This window comes from Pelophylax lessonae, assembly GCF_965119305.1.
Source record: "Pelophylax lessonae genome assembly, chromosome: 2".
Taxonomy (NCBI): Eukaryota; Metazoa; Chordata; class Amphibia; order Anura; family Ranidae; genus Pelophylax; species Pelophylax lessonae.
In genome coordinates, this window is record NC_138769.1 from 491960981 (window position 1) to 491981526 (window position 20546).

Consider the following 20546-nt stretch of genomic DNA (forward strand, 5'->3'; position numbering starts at 1 on the left):
AGAAGGAAGTAAGGTAAGTATATTTTCTTCGCTACGAGGTAAGTAAAAAAAAAAAAAAAATGCGATTAGCCATTTGTTTTTCAGGTGACCCGGAGCGAGAAGATGGAGGTAAGTATAAAATTAGGGTGGAACTCCACTTTAAAGTCGCGCAGTGCCAAGTTGCAAAAAGTGGCCTGGACGTAAAGCAGGAAAAACCTCGGTGGTAAAGTGGTTAAATGTACGGAGTTGCTACCATGTGATTGGCTGATTAGCAGTTTGAGTTACCAAGCGGGGGTACCTAATAAAGTGGCCAATGAGTGTAGATTGACATATTATCAGGGAATAGTAAATGTTAATTTTACTATTAAAAAATATCTTTTAAAACCACGACAATATGAATATAAAGAAATACATTTTCCATTGATTACACTGGGAATATGATGAGGTATTGTATGGATCCCTCTATATCCCTATGCTGTACAGAGCCCAGCATCCCCCGGGATCCACGTGTCCCAATCCTCCACCTCACCAACACCACTAAGCAGCCTCTGGAAGCTGACAGCTGCCGCTTTGTGATTGGTGGCAGAACGGAGATAGCGGCTCCTCTCAGCCAATGGCAGCCTATGATGTGACGTCATGCAGCGAGGGTCTTAGCTAGCTGTTCGGGGTTCCCGGAAGCGGTTGGAAGCTGTGTATATCGTGTGTAGAGAGGCGGTGTGGATCAGTACGCTGTGTGCCGGTGTCCGGTCTGTACGGACGTAGTTTCTAATGAGTGTGTACCGGCTGGCTGCCATGGCTGCTCTGCTCTTCTCCTGTGCCCTCTCCTCTATCATTGCCCAGGCAGCATCCAAGGGAGTCACAGCAAGCTTGGCTGCCAAGTGGCCAGAGAGCCCGCTATTGCTGGAAGCCAGGTGTGGTATATGGTCTGCTTAGGACTAGTGTTATTGGATAATGGGTACCCTACTCTCCATGGCTGCCTATGGCTCATGGGATCCATCCAGTGTTGGGGGATCAGGGAGAAAGACATGGGGTGGGGGGATTGCAGATTATTGGAATGGATTGATAGAATTCTCATTTATTATGCTGGCCATACACTATACAAAAAATTGTCCGAACTAAATGAACACTCCGCCGTGAGAGCAGATCGTGCCATCATGTAATGACCGCATTTTGATCGATAAATTGTTCAATGGACATAAATCAGTTTTTCATTAAATTTGTCACAAATGCTTAACGACTTAAGCCCCGGAAGATTTTACCCCCTTCCTGACCAGGGCCTATTTTGCGATTCGGCACTGCGTGACTTTAATTGCGCGGTTGTGCGACGCTGTACCTAAACGAATTTTGACATCCTTTTTTTTTCCCCACAAACAGAGCTTTCTTTTGGTGGTATTTGATCACCTGTGCGATTTTTTGATAATGCGCTATAAACAAAAAAAATAGCATCAATTTTGCAAAAATAACAATATTTTTCACATTTTTTTTATATGAAATTCCCCAAAAAAATGTAAACAAATTTTTTTAACATTTTCGGCCAATTTGTTTTATGCTACCTATGTTTGGTAAAAAAATCACAAAAAGCGTATTTTGATTGGTTTGCGCAAAAGTTATCGCGTTTACTAACAAAGGGAAAGACTTGTCATTTTTGGTGTTTTTTTTTTTTAACGAGTAATGGCATCGATTTGCGTTTTTTTTTTTTCGTGACTGCGGCATTGCGGCGGACAGATCGAACCCTTGCCTGACATTTTTGACACTTTTGGGGTTGCCAGTGACATTTCTACAGTAATCAGTGCTATACATATTCACTGTTACTGTAAAATTACACTGGCAGTGAAGGGGTTAACTTTTTTTTGAGAGGGAGGGGTTGTGTGTCCCTAGGGGCGTGCTTCTAACTGTGATTGGCTGTGGCTTGAGGTGTAGGAACAGTGATCAACGGTCCTACATAGTAGAACCGTATGATCACTATTCTTACACAGGGGAGAATGACAGGCGGCTTTGTTTACATCAGCCGCCTGCCTTTCTCCCGCTCTAACGGGCGATCCGGGTCCGCCGGGCACACACGCGCGGGGGGGGGGGGGGGGGGTCCGTGACCGAGCGGGAGTGGGCATCCAGTGGCGCGCGCGCGCGCGCGCGCTCCCTAGAGCCTCACAGGCTAGTGACGTACCCATACGTCACTTTGCCTGTGAGGGGCTGACCGCCGCAGTATATGTACTTGCGGCGATCGGCAAGTGGTTAATGCAAACAGTTCGTGCAGGAAACACATTAACTTATCAATTATATAGTTCGTTCAGCAGAATTTTCCAATCTGTTCCTTCCATTATTCAGCACTTAAAACTAAAACTTTAAAACTTTATTTGTGCCCATTAACTGGACGGAAAATGAACAAACAGACCAAATGACAGATTTTCGAACGATTTTTCGGCTAGTGTATGGCCAGCATTAGGCCCCTTTCACACTTGTGCAGCCTGAAAGTTGTGCGACTTGAAGCAATGCCTGTGTAATCTTGAAGTCCCATCAAAGTCTGACCAAAGTAGTGCAGGGAGTTGCGCAAGTTGAAGTTGCACAGATATGAACAGCAGTCATTGGAAATCATGGGATGTGACTTTGCAGTCGCAGGACAAGAAAGGGGCCCAAGATTGTAAACTATGTGCAGATGACTCCTGTAATGGTGGCAGATAATACTGAAACAATACTTCTATGGGCAGGGAGTGTGTATGGATTGTGTAGCATCCATTGATATGAATGGTTATCACAGGGAAACATGGGGTGCGACTTTACAGTCCCAAATCGCATAAGTGTGAAAGGGGCCACAGATGGTAAACTCTGCAGATGACTCCTGTAGTGGTGGCGGATAATACTGAAACAATACTTCCATGGGCAGGGAGTGTGTAGCATCCATTGATCTAAACGACTATCATTTGGAAACATAGGGTGCAACTTGTCATACCGACCTTACAGTCCCAAGTCGCATAAGTGTGAAAGGGGCCCAAGATGGTATACTCTTTGCAGATGACTCCTGTAATGGTGGCGGATAATTCTGAAACAATACTTCCATGGGCAGGGAGTGTGTAGCATCCATTGATGTAAACGACTATCATACGGAAACATAGGGTGCGACTTGTCATACCAACCTTACAGTCCCAAGTCGCATAAGTGTGAAAGGGGCCCAAGATGGTAAACTCTTTGCAGATAACTCCTGTTGTGGTGGCGGATAATACTGAAACAATACTTCCATAGGCAGGGATTGTGTAGCATCCATTAATATAAACGACTATCATACGGAAACATAGGGTGCGACTTGTCATACCGACCTTACAGTCCCAAGTCGCATAAGTGTGAAAGGGGCCCAAGATGGTATACTCTTTGCAGATGACTCCTGTAATGGTGGCGGATAATACTGAAACAATACTTCCATGGGCAGGGATTGTGTAGCATCCATTGATATAAACAACTATCATACGGAAACATAGGGTGCGACTTGTCATACCGGCCTTACAGTCCCAAGTCGCATAAGTGGGAAAGGGGCCTGTATACTCTTCGCAGATGATTCCTGTAAAGGTGGCGGATAATACTGAAACAATACATTATGGGCAGGGAGCGTGTATAGATTGTGTAGCATCCATTGATATAAACGGTTATAGGGAAATAAAGTCCTTTTCCCCGTTCACACTTAATGCGACTTTTAAATTATGCTATGTTACGAACCTCAGCGTAAAAAGGAATGAAACCGTTTAGGAGATCTTCCCCGTCCAGAGCTACAGGCACAGCTACTTGCAGGACACCAAACTCCCGAACTGGAAACCAAGGAATGATGCAGACAGTGTAGCTGGAACCTTATGAATGCTGCATACAGCTGAATAGGAAAAACCATATGAAGGGTTTACACTCCTAGCAGTCAAACTGGAACAGCATACAATAAATCCCCCCAATAACGAGACAAGGCTCCGCGTTGAGGTTAAAACAGGAACAACATTTATTGGAAGAACACAGCACACTTTTATACAGAATTTGGAACATCCTTCCCCCAACAACCGCTTTCCCATTGGTCAATTGCACAGTACCTGCAGTTCCTCATAAGGTCCTCTCCAGCCATGCAAATGAGGGCTTGAAAATGAGTTAGCAGTGATTGGTCAGATAGCTTGACCAGAAGGACTGCCATGTGCAAGGAGACAGAAGCCCCAGGGGGCAATCAATGTACACAATTGTCAGACACGGAACAATGGTTCCCTAACGAGCCCTCAATACACATTACTCTGAGTGTCCATACATCCCTTAGTAGACAACAGGTGAGGTCATTAGCACACCTGACAATAGGTGAAGGGAAAGCCACCTCAGACCAAAAGCAACATTGTTTTGACAGCCCGTCTCCACATCGAACTTCCTGTAATGACCATATTAGGAGTTGACTTCCTGTTCAGAGACCTCATGGCAAATGGGAACAAAAATCTTCATAATACAATACAAGGGAGACATTATTCCTGAATATGACTGTCCCATTTGTAGTAGTCCAAACCATATTCTCAGTGTTCACCACCCTCATGGTCACCCTGCATCCATAACAGATGCAGGGTGACTTAAACATAAGAAAGCCACACAAGGCTGGACATAGTGCCTCCCAACCTCTTTAAAGGAATTTGGGGTCCACAACCCCCATGCCCAAAGTGACTCCTGTCACATGCTACTTCACTTGAATAGGATGGATTAATAGAATTCTGACTTGGCCCCTTTCACACTTGTGCAACCTGAAAGTCGTGTGACTTGAGGCAATGCTTGTGTAATCTTGAGGTCTAGGGTCATGCGACTTTGGGGTCCAAAGTCCTTTGCCCCCGTTCACACTTAATGCGACTTTGAAATCAAGCTACTTCACTTGAAGTTGCACAGTTTCAAAGCCACAGGCCAGTGATAGTGAAAGAACCTCTTTTTTTCAAATCTGTGTGGCACCACAAAGTCTGAATCACACCGATTCTAACCGTTCCATTGCTGACAATAGGATGCGACTTGCAGTTCCATGACAAGTCGCACCAGTGTGAACGGGGACTTAAAGTCATATTAAACTTTCAGCAGCTGATTTCATGATATGCTGATTCTTTATCTTTTAATCCTTGCCTATGTTCTTGTTTAAGTTGTTGCTATGACTACTTCCCCAGGTTTCAGGGTGGCTCATTTCTCATGAAGCATCCTATGGAGCCACTGTTGTATGCAGAGATTGTGTGTTCCATACATTGTGTGCATCAATAGAAGCACACCGCCACATAGCCTAGGATGACAAGGCACCCTTTTGTTCCTCCCTTCTCCAAACTAACAGACTGACTCAAGATCAGACTGTTAACTCTTTCCTGTGGAGACTAGAAGTTCAGGGAAGCAGCACTGAGACAGCAGGAGCCAGCAGCATTGAAAGTTGTAAACTGCAAGTGCCGAGCTAAGAACGTTTACTGGGGAATGTTTATTTTATTATGCTGAATGTGTTAAACTTAAAAATGTGGAAGGTTGACGATTACTGTAAAGTAAGACAGTGTAGCTTATCACACTTAGATGTTATGTCTGCGTTTGTTTTCTTATTCCAGGCTTTTTCCTTTATTTTCACCAGGTGATCCTGCCCATTAATGCATTTCCTGTCCTAGGGGGACAACGCTGTACAGTAGAAGTGTTGTCACCCTGGGGTGCTCTCCTTCTTTGGACTACAAAAACCTCCCCCTCCCCCTGTCTCTATAACATGGAGGGTAGGGTAATTTGTAGTTCACAGAAGGTAGCTAGGTGGAAACATTGTTTGTGATTTCAGTTTGGTGTACAGGTGACAAGGACATTGCATTTCTAAAAGGATCAACCGGTATTTTCTGTAGTTGTTAAAAATGTCCATAGCCTGAGAAAAAAACAATGCAGCCGTCACACCAAAGGATAGATAAGATGTCATTTAATAGATTTTAGTTCTTAGGTTTAGCTATGCTTTAAAGTGATTGTAAACAATCACCTTCTAAAACAACCCACTCAGTTTAAAATAGAAATGAAAGGCAAAACATTTTTGTATATAAAGCAGAAGTACACTGAGCTTCCCAGTGAATGGCTGTGCAGCAGCGGGGTTTCAGGACAAGTCTGATAATTGGAGGAGAGGATACTGAGTTCCCAGCATAGATGGAGAACTGTCCACGGTGAGCTCTCCTGCTTAGTGTGGTCAGTTTTTGAATAGGAAAGCAGAATGACTGGCAGGAACACCAGGGATTTCACACAAAGGAAGCAATACAAAGAGAACAGGATACTTTATTCTCGTACAAGTACATTGTACAGAAGACCTATATGAGGAAAATGAAGTTTTTCGGTAAAAAAAGCTTTAACCACTTGACCTCTGCAAGATTTACCCCCCTTCAAGACCAGGCCATTTTTTGCTATACGGCACTGTTACTTTAACTGACAATTGCACGGTCATGGGACACAGTACATAAATGAAATTGATTTAATTATTTTCCCCCACTAATAGCGCTTTCTTTTAGGGGTATTTGATCACCACTGGGTTTTTTTTATTTTTTTGCACTATAAAGGAAAAAATACTGAACATTTTGAAAAATATGTTTTTTTACTTTTTGCTGTGAAACATATCGAATCAAAAAGTAAAAAGAAATCAAATGTCATCAGTTTAGGCCAATCTGTATTCTGCTACATATTTTTGGTTAAAAATCATCAAAGCATATAATAATTTGGTCTGCCCAAAAGTTATAGCATCTACAAACTACAGTTCATATACTGGAATTTTTTTTTTACTAGTAATGGTGGCAAACAGGCACTTATGGCAGGCAATATGACCCTGAATGACACTTTGTGGGAACCAGTGACACTAATACAGTGATCAGTGCTAAAAATATGCACTGTCACTGTACTTATAACACTGGCAGGGACAGGACAGAGCTCTGTATTGTTTACATACACAGAGCTCTGTCCTGTCTTTCCCTCAGATCAGCGGGTGCTGGCGGTCATCCATTGGCCAGCACCCTCTGACCGGCTTGTGCTGTGACTAAGCACAACCGGTGCGCGTGCTCTCCCTACCCGAAAAAGCAGAATCGTGTATGTGTGTCTATATATAGTGCCTTGCGAAAGTATTCGTCCCCCTTATACTTTGCAACCTTTTGCCACATTTCAGGCTTCAAACATAAAGATATAAAAGTGTAATTTTTTTTTGTGAAGAAACAACAAGTGGGACACAATCATGGAGTGGAATGAAATTTATTGGATATTTCAAACTTTTTTAACAAAGAAAAAACTGAAAAATTGGGCGTGCAAAATTATTCAGCCCCTTTACTTTCAGTGCAGCAAACTCTCTCCAGAAGTTCAGGGAGGATCTCTGAATGATCCAATGTTGACCTAAATGACTAATGATGATAAATAGAATCCACCTGTGTGTAATCAAGTCTCCGAATAAATGCACCTGCACTGTGATAGTCTCAGAGGTCCGTTTAAAGGGCAGAGAGCATCATGAAGAACAAGGAACACACCAGGCAGGTCCGAGATACTGTTGTGGAGAAGTTTAAAGCCGGATTTGGATACAAAACGATTTCCCAAGCTTTAAACATCCCAAGGAGCACTGTGCAAGCGATAATATTGAAATGGAAGGAGTATCAGACCACTGCAAATCTACGAAGACCTGGCCGTCCCTCTAAAATTTCAGCTCATACAAGCAGAAGACTGATCAGAGATGCAGATAAGAGGCCTATGATCACTCTGGGTGAACTGCAGAGATCTACAGCTGAGGTGGGAGACTCTGTCCATAGGACAACAATCAGTCGTATACTGCACAAATCTGGCCTTTATGGAAGAGTGGCAAGAAGAAAGCCATTTCTTAAAGAGATCCATAAAAAGTGTTGTTTAAAGTTTGCCACAAGCCACCTGGGAGACACACCAAACACGTGGAAGAAGGTGCTCTGGTCAGATGAAACCAAAATCAAACTTTTTGGCAACAATGAAAAACGTTATGTTTGGCGTAAAAGCAACACAGCTCATCACCCTGAACACACCATCCCCACTGTCAAACATGGTGGTGGCAGCATCATGGTTTGGGCCTGCTTTTCTTCAGCAGGGACAGGGAAGATGGTTAAAATTGATGGGAAGATGGATGGAGCCAAATACAGGACCATTCTGGAAGAAAACCTGATGGAGTCTGCAAAAGACCTGAGACTGGGATGGAGATTTGTCTTCCAAAAAGACAATGATCCAAAACATAAAGCAAAATCTACAATGGAATGGTTCACAAATAAACATATCCAGGTGTTAGAATGGCCAAGTCAAAGTCCAGACCTGAATCCAATCGAGAATCTGTGGAAAACTGAAAACTGCTGTTCACAAACGCTCTCCATCTAACCTCACTGAGCTTGAGCTGTTTCACAAGGAGGAATGGGCAAAAATCTCAGTCTCTCCATGTGCAAAACCGATGGAGACATACCCCAAGCGACTTACAGCTGTAATCGCAGCAAAAGGTGGCACTACAAAGTATTAACTTATGGGGGCTGAATAATTTTGCACGCCCAATTTTTCAGTTTTTTTTATTTGTTAACAAAGTTTGAAATATCCAATAAATTTCGTTCCACTTCATGATTGTGTCCCACTTGTTGATTCTTCAAAAAAATTACAGTTTTTTATCTTTGTTTGAAGCCTGAAATGTGGCAAAAGGTCGCAAAGTTCAAGGGGGCCGAACACTTTCGCAATGCACTGTGTGTGTGTGTGTGTGTGTGTGTGTGTGTGTATATGTGATTCTGTGCAGTTAAAGGAAACCTTTAGCAGGGGTGTCCAAACTATGGCCCTCCAGCTGTTCAGGAACTACAATTCCCATCATGCCCAGTCATGTCTGTGAATGTCAGAGATTTACAATGCCTCATGGATGTGTAGATCCGCAACAGCTGGAGGGCTGTAGTTTGGACACCCCTTCTTTAGGGCTTTGCCTGCACGCTAAAAAGCTCAGTTTCAGGTTCAGGGCAGAGCAATATGCATTTAGCACATCACATTGTTTGTTTATTTTGTTGTTAAATATGTAGCAGTATACATATTGGCCTAAATTGATGAAAACACTTTTTTTTTTTTTTTCTTTTTGCCTTTTTTTTTTTATAGCAGAAAGTAAAAAATATATATATATATTTTTTTTTGTCAGAATTGTCACTCTTTTTGTTTTATAGCGCAAAAAAAAAAAAAAAAACTGGCAGAGGTGATCAATTATCACCAAAAGAAAGCTCTATTTGTGGGAAAAAAGGACATAAATTTTATTGGGGACAGCATCGCACGACCACGCAATTGTCAGTTAAAGTAACGCAGTGTCGTTTGGCAAAAATGGCCTGGTCATTAAGGTGGTAAAACCTTCCGGTCCAGAAGTGGTGAACTTTATTTGTAGTGTACAAGGGACACTTCATCCATGTCTCCTTAAAGCAGTGCCAGTGTGGTACGGTGCCATCCAGCATGCTGCGGAAATATGCAGCATGACTACATTTTTCTGCACTGCACATCATGAAGAAAGCATTATGGTGTGAACAAGGCACATAGAAAACAGTTTTGTGCAGTGACTGGTGTTTATCTAGTGCAGAAAACTGCCTACCACTGTGCATTGTGTAAAGGGGCCCTTAAAGTACAATGGTTACTTTTGCTTATCACCTGCAAAAAAAAAAAAAAAAAAGTCTAAAGACTTGTAAGGCCTCTTTTAAACAGCCGGTTACCTGTGGCCACCAGACTTCAGCGGCTGGGATGATCAGGGCACATGAACAGTAGTGTCTGCAGTCAGCCCTCTATTAGTTTAGACTTATGCCTCGTACACGCGTCGATAGTTGGCCGTGAATTTTCGGCCAATGTCCGATCGGCCGATTTTCGGCTTGTTAGTATGATGCTTTCGACAACCAACTCAGACTTTTCGGCTGAATAAAATCTGGTGTGCAGGCTATAAAATTTTTGTTGGCTGTCAACACAACGGCCGATTTTCCGTCAGTCAGTACAGATTTCGGCAGACAAAAATCTGATGAGCAAGACTGGGCATGCTCAGAGATGAAAAAACACACGGAAAGTAAACCAGCACATGACATCACTTCTGAAGTAGATTTTTGTTGGCCGAGAAAATTTGTGTGCAGTCTAGGCACATTTCAACCAACATAACAACACTGGACAAAAGTCGGCCGATCGGTCGGCCGATAACCGTTGCGTGTGTACGAGGCATAAGCAGCCCCTGCTAATCAAATGCCTCCAGTCATTCCAGATGCAAGAATCCAGTGGCCACAGGTTACTGGCCATGGTTTGTGGCCTATGCCCCGCTTTACACTGCCATGACTTGTCATCCGACTTGAGAGTTCAAAGTTGCATAACAAATCGCACCACATTAACTGCAATGGAACCGTTCTAATTGGTGCGACTCAAGTCACTCCGACTTAGAAAAAGGTTTTCCTGCACTACTTTTGGTGTGACTTCAATACGACTTGCATGGACTTCTGTTAAATAAGTCGTATGCAAGCCGCGCAGGGATGTCCGATTCAAAGTCACAGTAGTGTGAACCCAGGCTAAAGCTGAAAGTAATGGAGCTCCAGGCAGCTGCTCTTATGATCTATTACTGGCTAGAAGCAGAGAGGCAGGTGGAATATTCCTTCCTTTTATGTGTTTGTGAACATCTTCTCTCTTTGTAAATGTGATATTCTGTTTGCTTTATCACGATGGAATCAGTATTATTGATCGTGAAAAATAACAGGCAGATTTGGAACATCAGAAACCGTTCCGTGAATCCAAATGCAATTGCAGCGTCTGTTACATGTCAAGTCACCATAGAACAGAAACAGTACACAGCAATAGTTTGTTCTCTGTATTCATTTGTTTCTGCAAACCACATCAGCCCTCAGCATTTACTAATTCATCATATAACTCCTATCTTTTATTCCATCAACTCAATCTGACAGGCAGTATTGAAATGACACAATAATCTTTGCTTAGCTCATTGCAGGCTGTTTTTGTTTAGTGATTGTTTCATTTATGTCAAATATAAGTGTTTCTAAACCTTATGTGGTGTAATGTTTCATGATTTCTTTTTATCCCTTTTCCAGCGAATTTATAGCAGAGGAAGGAAATGAAAAGTTTTGGCAGTTTTTGGGAACGGTGCAAGAGATGACCATTTATAAAAACAAAGGTAACTGAAATAATTATCCGCCTATTAGAAGTAAATTGTTTTCAATCTTGCTGACATCTGTATATTTAACAATTTGTACTGAAGCCTGATTGGTGGGGGTTTTAACTACTTGAAGACCAGGCCTATTTCTGACATTTGTTACAAGTTAAAATCAGTATTTTTTGCTAGAAAATTACTTGGAACCCCTAAACGTTTTTTATACATACATATATATATATATAGCAGAGATCCTAGGGAATAAAATGGCGGTTGTTCTATTATATGTTGCACTGTTCTTGCTCAGCAGTCTTTTTAAACCCAATTATTTTTTTCAAAAAATACACTTCAATTAATTTGAAAAATTACTAAAGCGTAAAGTTAGCCCAATTTTTTGTGTAATGTTTTGTGTAATATGATATGCCGAGTAAGTAGATACCTAACATGTCATGCTTCTTTAAAATTGTGCACATATGGAATGGCGATAAACTATGTTACCTAAAAAAAATATCTCCATAGGCGGCGTTTTAAAAATTTTTTAGCGGTTAACTCTTTAAAGTTACAAAGGAGGTCTTGCACTATAATTTTTGATCTCTCTCTAACGATCGCGACGATACCTCACATGTGTGGTTTGAACACTGTTTACATTTGCGGGCGCGACTTGCATTTGCTTTGGTGTGCGAGCACGGAGGGATGGGGTGCTTTAAACTTTTTTTTTTATTTTTTATTTTCTTTTATTTGATTTTATTTATTTATTTTTTATTTTACACTGTCCCTTTTTTTTTTTTTTTTCTGATCACTTTTATTGCTGTCACAGGGAATGTAAACCTCCCTTGTGACAGTAATAGGCAGTGACAGGTACTCTTTATGGAGGGGTCTGAAAGACCCCAAACCCCCTACTCTGAACTTCATATTGCGCGGTCGTGCGACACTGTACCCAAATAAATTGATGTCCTTTTTATTTTAATTTTCTTCATCAATTTGGGTCAATATGTATTCTGCTACATGTTTTGGGTAAACAAAATCCCAATTTGATTATATTGACTGGTTTGTGCAAAAGTTATTGTCTGCTAACTGAGATAGATTTCTGTAAAAAAAAATTTTTATACTAGTAATGGCGGTGATCAGTGATTTTTAGCGGGACTGCGGCAAACAATCTGACACTAAGTGACACTTTTTGGGGACCAGTGACACTAATACAGTGATCAGTGCTAAAAAAAAAAAAAAGACTGGTTGGGACATCGGTCGATCAAAGGTTTAAATGTGTTTCCTGGGAGTGCTTGCTGACTGTGTGGGGGAGGTGGTTTGTGGGAAGACAGAGATCCAAAACCCTGCATAGCAGGAACACAAGATCTCTATCTTCCCCTCTCACAGAACGACGGTCTGCCTTGTTTACACTGCGGTTCTGCCTCTCATGAACGAGTGGCGCTGAACCTACTGATTGGCCCCTGCTGTGTCCAATCACAGCATAAGCGGGTCGTCCCTGGCGCGCACATGTGCCCCAGACCCAGTGCAGGAAATGATGTACAGGTACGTAATTTCGTGCAGGAGGGCTGGCCTGCCACAGTATATCTGCGTGCACGGTCCAGAACAGGTTAAAGAGTAGTTCCAGACAGTAGCATGTTATACATGGTTACATAGGTCCAGCTTGGATCATTGTATCTATGTATATACCATACATGGCTGATGCCGCTGGAAGCTGGAAATCTCTGAAATCAGACACCACCACTCAGTTATCTCCACTTGCCATGTGGCTGCTTTCCTGCATTGTGAACACAGGAGGTCAGTGGCTTGGCACAGGCACCTTTCAGAAAATGCTTTTCATTCTCTGATTGGATAAAGTGGAGAAACGGGGCGGTAATGTCACAATGCATCAGGCTTACTGCTCAGTACGGGACCTGGAAGCAAGTAGAGCTCACTGGTAAAGTGGGATCTAGTGATTTCCAGCTCCCAGGGACATTGGCCAGGTAAGTTATATAGATAGTTTCATTGGTACAAGCTGGACCATTTTAACTATATATAACCTATTGATGCCGGGAATTATCCTTTAACCGTTTGACCCAGCGCTCCTTTTGTTTGTCAATGCTTTGAGTTGCGCTCTGAGTACTTAGAGGTTTGCCTTGTTCGCTTCGCCAGACAGAGCCAGTAAGCTTGCCACATGATTATGTTCACTTCATTGTCACTGCTCCAGACAAAGAAGTGTTGAAGTCCCAGCACCTCTTGGATGTGTCCTTTTTTGAAGCTTATAACTGTCTAGGTCTAGGATGTGAGTGGGGTTGGGCTAATTAGACCGTTTAATAGCTATGGCACATGGGAGCATGGATCTTCAGTGTGACAATCTCTTTGTAGGTGTTTTAGATCATTATAAGCAGTTGGAGGTTGTTTCAGTTCTTAGTTATCTCACACAGGATGAACACTTCAGCCTTTAAGACTCGGTTCACACTACGGCGATCCGACTTAGGGAGAGACCTGTGAAGTCACGTGCACCACGACTTCGGCACGACTTGCACGGACTTCATAAAATTATGTCTATGCAAGTCGCTCCGAGGTCGCCCTGAAGTAATACAGGACCCTTTTTCTAAGTCGGAGCGACTTATGTCGCTCCTATTAGAACGGCTCCTGTAGCAGTCAATGGACCGCGACTTGTCAGGCTGACCAAGTCCCCTGACAAGTCGTGCTAGTGTGAACGGAGACTAACTTTTCAGGCATCAGTCAAGCCTGTGGCCAAAAATAAGAAAGCTGAAAGCATAATCTATGCATATCAATGTTTGGGCTTTCTGCAGTAGCAGGTGCGTACTGCAAGCGTAAGCTTTGTTGTGTTGGTTTAGCTACTTAGCCTAGGCAAAATGAAGCTGTAGTGTGGAAATGTACTAACCTAAATTCCCTGATAATTAGTAGGCACTGAAAGTATTTAGGCCTCATGTACACTGCTACTGATAAATGGATGTATAAGAGCAGTTGGGCGGTTTTTTTTTCAGCAGCCCCTGAACTCTCCTCTGTTATCTATCTGTCCATGTACACTGAGTTTTTTTTTTATTTTTTTTTTTATTTTTTTTTTTTTTTATAGTCATTTAGAGGCAGTTGAGTTTAGTGGCATTTTTGTGAATACAAAAAAATGCATTCAGACGGAAGCTCATTGGCATTTGAAACGCCAAATGCTTGTAAAAGCGTGCAAACCCATCTAAACATGGTAACTCGCAATTATAAGTGTTTGGTTTATAGGTGTTTTCAATGAGGATAAATTTCTAATCATTTTACAATGAGAAAACGCTTCTAAATGCAAATGCTGCTAAACGCGCATAAATGGGTCATGTAAGCGGGGCAAACCGGACGTTTAGCTGTCAAGTTCCAGCGTTCAGGAGAGGTTTTCAAATGTCCGGTGTACATGAAGCCTTACAGTCTGTGTTCTGTAATTAATATGTAGGTATTAATATACTTGTTAATGTAGGCTTTTTAAAAAAATTAAATAGATATGATACAACTGTAAAATTCATAATATATCATTTGCTTAAAGGGGTTGTAAACCCTTGTATACAATAAAGCTAAATTTGCCCAGGGGACTTTGTGTGAGTCAGCCTTACACAAAGTCCCCTGGGCAAATTTAGCTTTATTGTATACATTATATTGGGATGGAGGTACATCACATTGATGATGGATTCAGATCACATCCTCTTTGTCTGGGTTGTAAACCCTTGTTTTGTGTTTTTGTTTTTTAAATAAAAATAACAAACCTGTTATACTTGCCGGCTCTGTGCAATGGTTTTGCACAGAGCAGCCCCGATCCTCTTCTTCTGGGGTGCTCAGCCAACTCTTCAGGCTTTTTCCTCTTCATTGGGGGCCCCCACGGAAAGCTGGGAGAACCGGGGGGGCTTGCTCTTGAGTACCGCTGCTGCGACCCCCGCTCCCGTGTCACTGGATTTTATTGACAGCAGTGGGAGCCAGTGGCTCTTGCTGATATCAGTCTGTCCAGTGAGGAGAGAGACAGCGGCTGGAGCTGCTGCGCTTGTGCACTTTGCTGAATCGGATCGGGCTCCGGTAAGAAGAAAGGAAGGGGGGGTCTGGGGGGACAGCTGCAGCACAGAAGGTTTTTACCTTAATGCATTCTATTAAAAACCTTGAGGCATTACAACCACTTTAAGTTATACCTATAACTTTAGCACTAACGTTAAACCTGAACATAGCTATAAAGTAGGGATAGAGCGATATCGTTTTTTCATTGCCGATACCGATATTTTGGTCATTGCGCATTGGTATCGGCCGATATGGGCCGTATTTTCGTACATTTAAAAATCTTTTATTTATTTTTATTTTTTTACTTGACAAGTACTCTTGTGGAGGGATCTGGGGGTCTAAAAGACCCCAAACCCCTCCTCTGCACTTAAAAGCATTCAAAACGCCAAGTTGGGTGATCAAAGGGTTAAATGTATGCCGGGTGGGGGGGTTCTGTGACACAGACAGAGATCGCAGGTTCAGCTATGCTGAATCCTGTGATCCCTGCCTGCCTGTCACCGAGAAGATCCGCCTGCTTTGTTTACATAAGCAGGTGGGTCTTCTCACACTTTCCCCGACGATAAGGGAAGAGAGGCGGCGATCGCGGCCTCTCCTCCTCTGTCCCGACTCCCGTTGTGTCTAAAAACAGCAGGAGCGAGCCTCCGGCGCGCCGCCAAGGTCTATGTCGCTGTACCCAGGGGAGCCACACTGCCGCAGTAGGATTACAGTCGGCAAGTTGTTAATCTGGCGCCAGTACCCGGAAGTGATGTCATGACATCACTTCTGGGTTTTTGCATGGAGACCGGATCAGAGCCGAATGCGGCTTTCATCGGGCCTTCTGCGGTCGTGCAGGCTGGTTACCCGGGTCTCCCGGTGGGACGGAAGACCCAGGCGAACCGTGGGAGGGGGGGGGAACGTCCCCTCCTGCTCCTTGTAAAGACAGCTAAGCGGCTTCTCAGTCGCATTGGTTGTTATTACAAGACAGCCGACCGTCGGCTATGAACGCCGGTACCAGGGTGATGCCTCTAGCTGCAGGCATCACTCCCGTATAAGTACTTTCCGAAATATCGGTAATATTGGCCACCTTGGTGGCCGATCTCCGATGTATCAGTGACAGTGCATATCGGCCCTCGACTTTGCCGATAATCGGTCGTTCCTTAGTATAAAGGCATAGGGGTTGATTTTCTAAGGGAAAATAGACTGTTCCTTTTGCACTGGAAGTTGCACTTTGCAAAGATAATTCCCTTGCAAAGTGAACAGTCAGTGTTGTTCTGTTCTGTCAGTGATGAACACAGGAATCCTGTGTTCCTCCTATTTAGGAACACAGGTCTCTGTGTTCATCCAGCAAATCAAGCACCCCCTAGGGACACACTTAACCCTTTGATCGCCTCTGAGGTTAACCCCTTCCCTGCCAGTGTCATTATTACAGTAACGTGCATATTTTTAGCATTGATTACTATAGTAATGTCACTGGTCCCGACAAATGTGTCAAAAATGTCAGGCGTTCAATCTGTCTGCCGCAATGTCGCAGTCTCGCTAAAAATCGCTGACTGCCGCCATTACTAGTAAAAATAAATGAATAAATAAAAATAACCTACATTTTTCCCCTAGATGCGATAACTTTTGCGCAAACTAATCAATATACACTTATTGGGATATTTTTTTTTACCAAAAATATGTAGCAGAATACATATTGGCCTAAAATGATGAAAAAAAATTGTTAAAACAAATTATTGGGAATGTTTTATTGCAGAAAGTGAAAGTGAAAAAATGGTCTGGTCATCAAGGGGGTAAAACCTTCCGATCTAGAGGCGGTTAAGGAGCGGGGACGGTAAACTGACCGTGGCGTCCTTAATAACTGATGAGTCATCAGCTGTCAATGGGTTTCCCTGCTGACAGCTAAATAAAAAAAAAAAAGGCATGGGCCCACCCCCCCCACCGAACCAGACCCTTAACTAGGCATGCAGCCTGACGGGTCAGGAAAGGGGAGGGGGGGGCGAGCCCCCACCTCTCTCCTGAACCATACCAGGTCACATGCCCTCAACATGGGTGGGAGGTGGGTGCTTTGGGGCACCCACCCAAAGTGCCTTGTCCCCTCCCTCTTACCGACAACCCTGGGCTGTGGTTGTTGGGTCTGCGGGCGGGGGTCTTAGTGGAATTTGGAAGCCTCCTTTAACAAGTGGGCCCCCAGATCCCCCCCCCCCCCCATGTAAATTGGTATCGGGTACATCCTTTCCCTACCCATTCACCAAAAAAGTTTACAAAAGTAATAGACACAAATCCTTCATATGACGTCTACCTAAGGAGTGGTGGTGGTTAAGCATAACTAAAATCATTGCTCCTGAAAAACTATTGGTTTTTATTTTTTTGTATTGATACATGTCCCCCAGGGCAGTACCCGGACCTTCATACCCTTTTTATGGCAATTTACTTGCATATAAGCCTTCAAAATGGGCACTTTTTGATTTTTACTGTTCGGCTCCCAAAGACTTCAATGGGGCTTGCTGTTCGGGTTTGGACTTTTTGGTGTTCTGCCCATCCCTAACAGGAAGTTGGATCATAGCCACAAAAATTGGAACTTGAAGGTACTTTATTCAAGTAAAAAACATGAATAGATTTTTCCTTTCTATTTATTTTTTCTTTTGTGAACCAGTTTCATGTCACTTTACTTGTAAGCTGCAATATATTACATTCTTTTTCTTTGATTTAGATACACTGTAAATACTTAACAATATAAACTGTACACATCAGTATTTTTTTTTAGCCTTTTTGGTGGGTTTGAATTACACTTTAAGTTATACTGGTTAACAATTTGAATTTTATTTTTATATTTCAGACTCTGAGTACTCCTACTACAGTTTAATACTAAAGAAAGCTGGCCAGTTTCTGTCAGACCTTCAGCTCACTTTGATGAAATTTGCCTTTTCTTTAAGGGCGTACTCTCCCACGGTTCAGATGTTTCAACAGGTATCTCTTGTCTTATTATTCTACTGCTAGTGATGCTTGATTTCGCATTAGAAGGCTATATTCATGTATGCTTCTAATTTCTTGGCACTAACATTTATATTAGATTGGTCTTTTTAATCATTGTATGATTTATCCATATAAGCTCCTTTTTTTTTTTTTTTTTTTTTTTTTTTTTTTCTTACCACTTCTTTTCTATCCCCTTTTTTGTTTTCTATGTAGTGTAGATCCATTTTGTTTTTCTGTTTATGCCATTTTCTAGTAGCATTTTATTTTTTCACCACTCTTCCCTTTATTTTATTATTCTGGATTACCCTGTCCTTGTCCTATGCCTGGTCATTTTCTTAGCTTGTATTGTGCTGTATTGGTTTGCATTGCATTGTACTTCACTAAGATGTGTCATTGACTTGGTGTATCCTTGTACTACTAAGTATTCACGTATAAATTAAAGCTTTGCATGACTGCAGACTACTCACCTCTGCTGCATACCAGAAACATGTTTACATATCAGCTGTTTCAAAATATCACATTACTGCCCTGATTTTTTTTTTTTTTTTTTAACCGGTTGCCGACCGCCGCACGACTATATACTGCGGCGGTCAGCCCCGGCCAGGCAGAGTGACGTATCGGTACGTCACTCGCCTGTCACTGACTTGCGAGCCTACTCCTCCATCCATCAATGTGCTTTTGTTTTGTTTTGGATTGCCTTTAAAAGAACCTCCTAGTATTTCTAGCTGCGGCGATCTTAAATAAGGGCAGATGATTCATGTAGCATGAACTTCCTGGACACTATCTGCCCTTAGCTCAGGCATGCAGGCAGGAGAGAGTGATTTGCTGAGAAAGACCCTACTCCAGATAAAAGAAGAAAAAATGTCCATGAACACTCCTGGAATGTATGGCATCATTTTGGCTTGGGTCAGAAATCAGGAAGCAACTGAAGAAATGTGAAGAAAAAAAATTAGCAAGGAAACACACACTGTACTTTTGTTGCCTCTTTGAATATAAAAAACTTTAAAGTGGCTCTTAAGGCAGAAGGTTTTTTTTTTTTTTATCTTAATGCATTCTATGCATTAAGATAAAAAAAAAAACACCTGTGTGCAGCAGCCCCCCTAATACGTACCTGAGCCCCATCTCCAACCAGCAATGTTGCATGAGACCCTTGACTGTCTGGGGTCTCTCCCTCCTCAGTGGCTGAGACAGCAGCGGGCGCCATTGGCTCCTGCTGCTGTCAATCAAAGTCAATGAGCCAATGAAGAGACAGAGGGGGCAGGTCCAAGCTCTGTGTCTGAATAGACAATAAACAAATAAAATCTTCTGCGCTCAGGTGTTGCGTTTATAGGGAAGACACACAGAGCAGCTGCTCAGCTCGGGTGCCCCGTAGCAAGCTGCTTACTGTTGGGGCAGGAGGGAGGGACCAGTAAAGCTAGTAATGGACCCGATAAGAGGAGGATCTGGCTGTTCTGTGCAAAACCAATCCACAGGTCATTGGCTGCCGCTGATGTCAGTCAAAGTCCACTAGCCAATCAGGAGAGAGAGGGGACAGGACTCCGTGTCTGAATGGACACAGGGAGCTGTGACTTGGCTCGGGTGCCCCCATAGCAAGATGCTTGCTATGGGGGCACTCAACAGGAGGGAGGGGCCAGGATTACAGAAGAGGGATCCGAGAAGAGGAGGATCTGGGCCTCTCTGTGCAAATCCGCAGATCAGGTAAGTAACACGTTTGTTCTTTTCATAGGGGAAAAAAGGAGACTTTACAATCACTTTTAGGCTCCATTCACACTACCACGACTTGTCAGGCGACTTGTCAGCCTGACAAGTCGCGGTCCCTCGTGGTCCATGCAGGGCTACAGGACCCGTTCTAATAGGAGCGACACAAGTCACTCCGACTTAGAAAAAGGGTCCTGTACTACTTCGGGGCGACCTCGGAGTGACTTGCATAGACATTCATTATATGAAGTCCGTGCAAGTCGCGCCGAAGTCGCGGTGCACGGGACTTCACAGGTCGCCCCCGAAGTAGTGCAGAAGTCGTGCCGCTTCAGTGTGAATGCGGTCTAAGTATAACATGTTTGTTATTTTTTAACAAACAAAAAATACTTTAATATCACTTTAGGCTCAGTTTCCACTAGTGCGACTTGACACATGTCAAGTCGAACAGCAAGTCAAAACCCATTGTTTTCAATGGGGCCCGTTTCCACTGCCGCGGCTTCAGTTGCCGCGACCTCAAAAGTAAATCGTGTACTACTTTTGAGCGCGACTTCCCTCTATATATGAGGGACAAGTCTAACTGAAGCCGCGGTTTACTTTTGCTACGAAGTCGTGCTAGAAGTAGCACGACTTCGTAGCCGCACTAGTGGAAACCGAGGCTCAAGCAACAACTTTAACTTCCAAAATCTCAGCCTACAAATGTCTAGTTTTGTCATTTTTGGTCGTGAACATGTTCTATCTTAATTGATACTCCGTATTTCAACGATTGTTTAAAAAAAAAGTGTTTTAAGTGATTGTAAAGGTT

The 20546-nt window shown here is 42.9% G+C and overlaps 1 protein-coding gene across 3 annotated transcripts in view; it reads left to right on the top strand.

The window, feature by feature from the left end:
• Positions 1-771: 771 nt before the first annotated feature.
• The window catches only part of UGGT2 (UDP-glucose glycoprotein glucosyltransferase 2), a gene marked incomplete at its 5' end in the record, with an annotated part of 753177 nt that continues 733402 nt past the window's right edge, over positions 772-20546 (top strand). For 2 of the 3 annotated variants that reach the window (XM_082245311.1, XM_082245312.1), the window contains 3 exons: positions 772-890; positions 11025-11107; positions 17910-18040. In XM_082245311.1, the coding sequence (XP_082101437.1) occupies positions 772-890; positions 11025-11107; positions 17910-18040 (333 nt within the window). The remainder of the gene's footprint in view (positions 891-11024; positions 11108-17909; positions 18041-20546) is intronic. The other variant, XM_082245313.1, reaches the window with a different exon arrangement.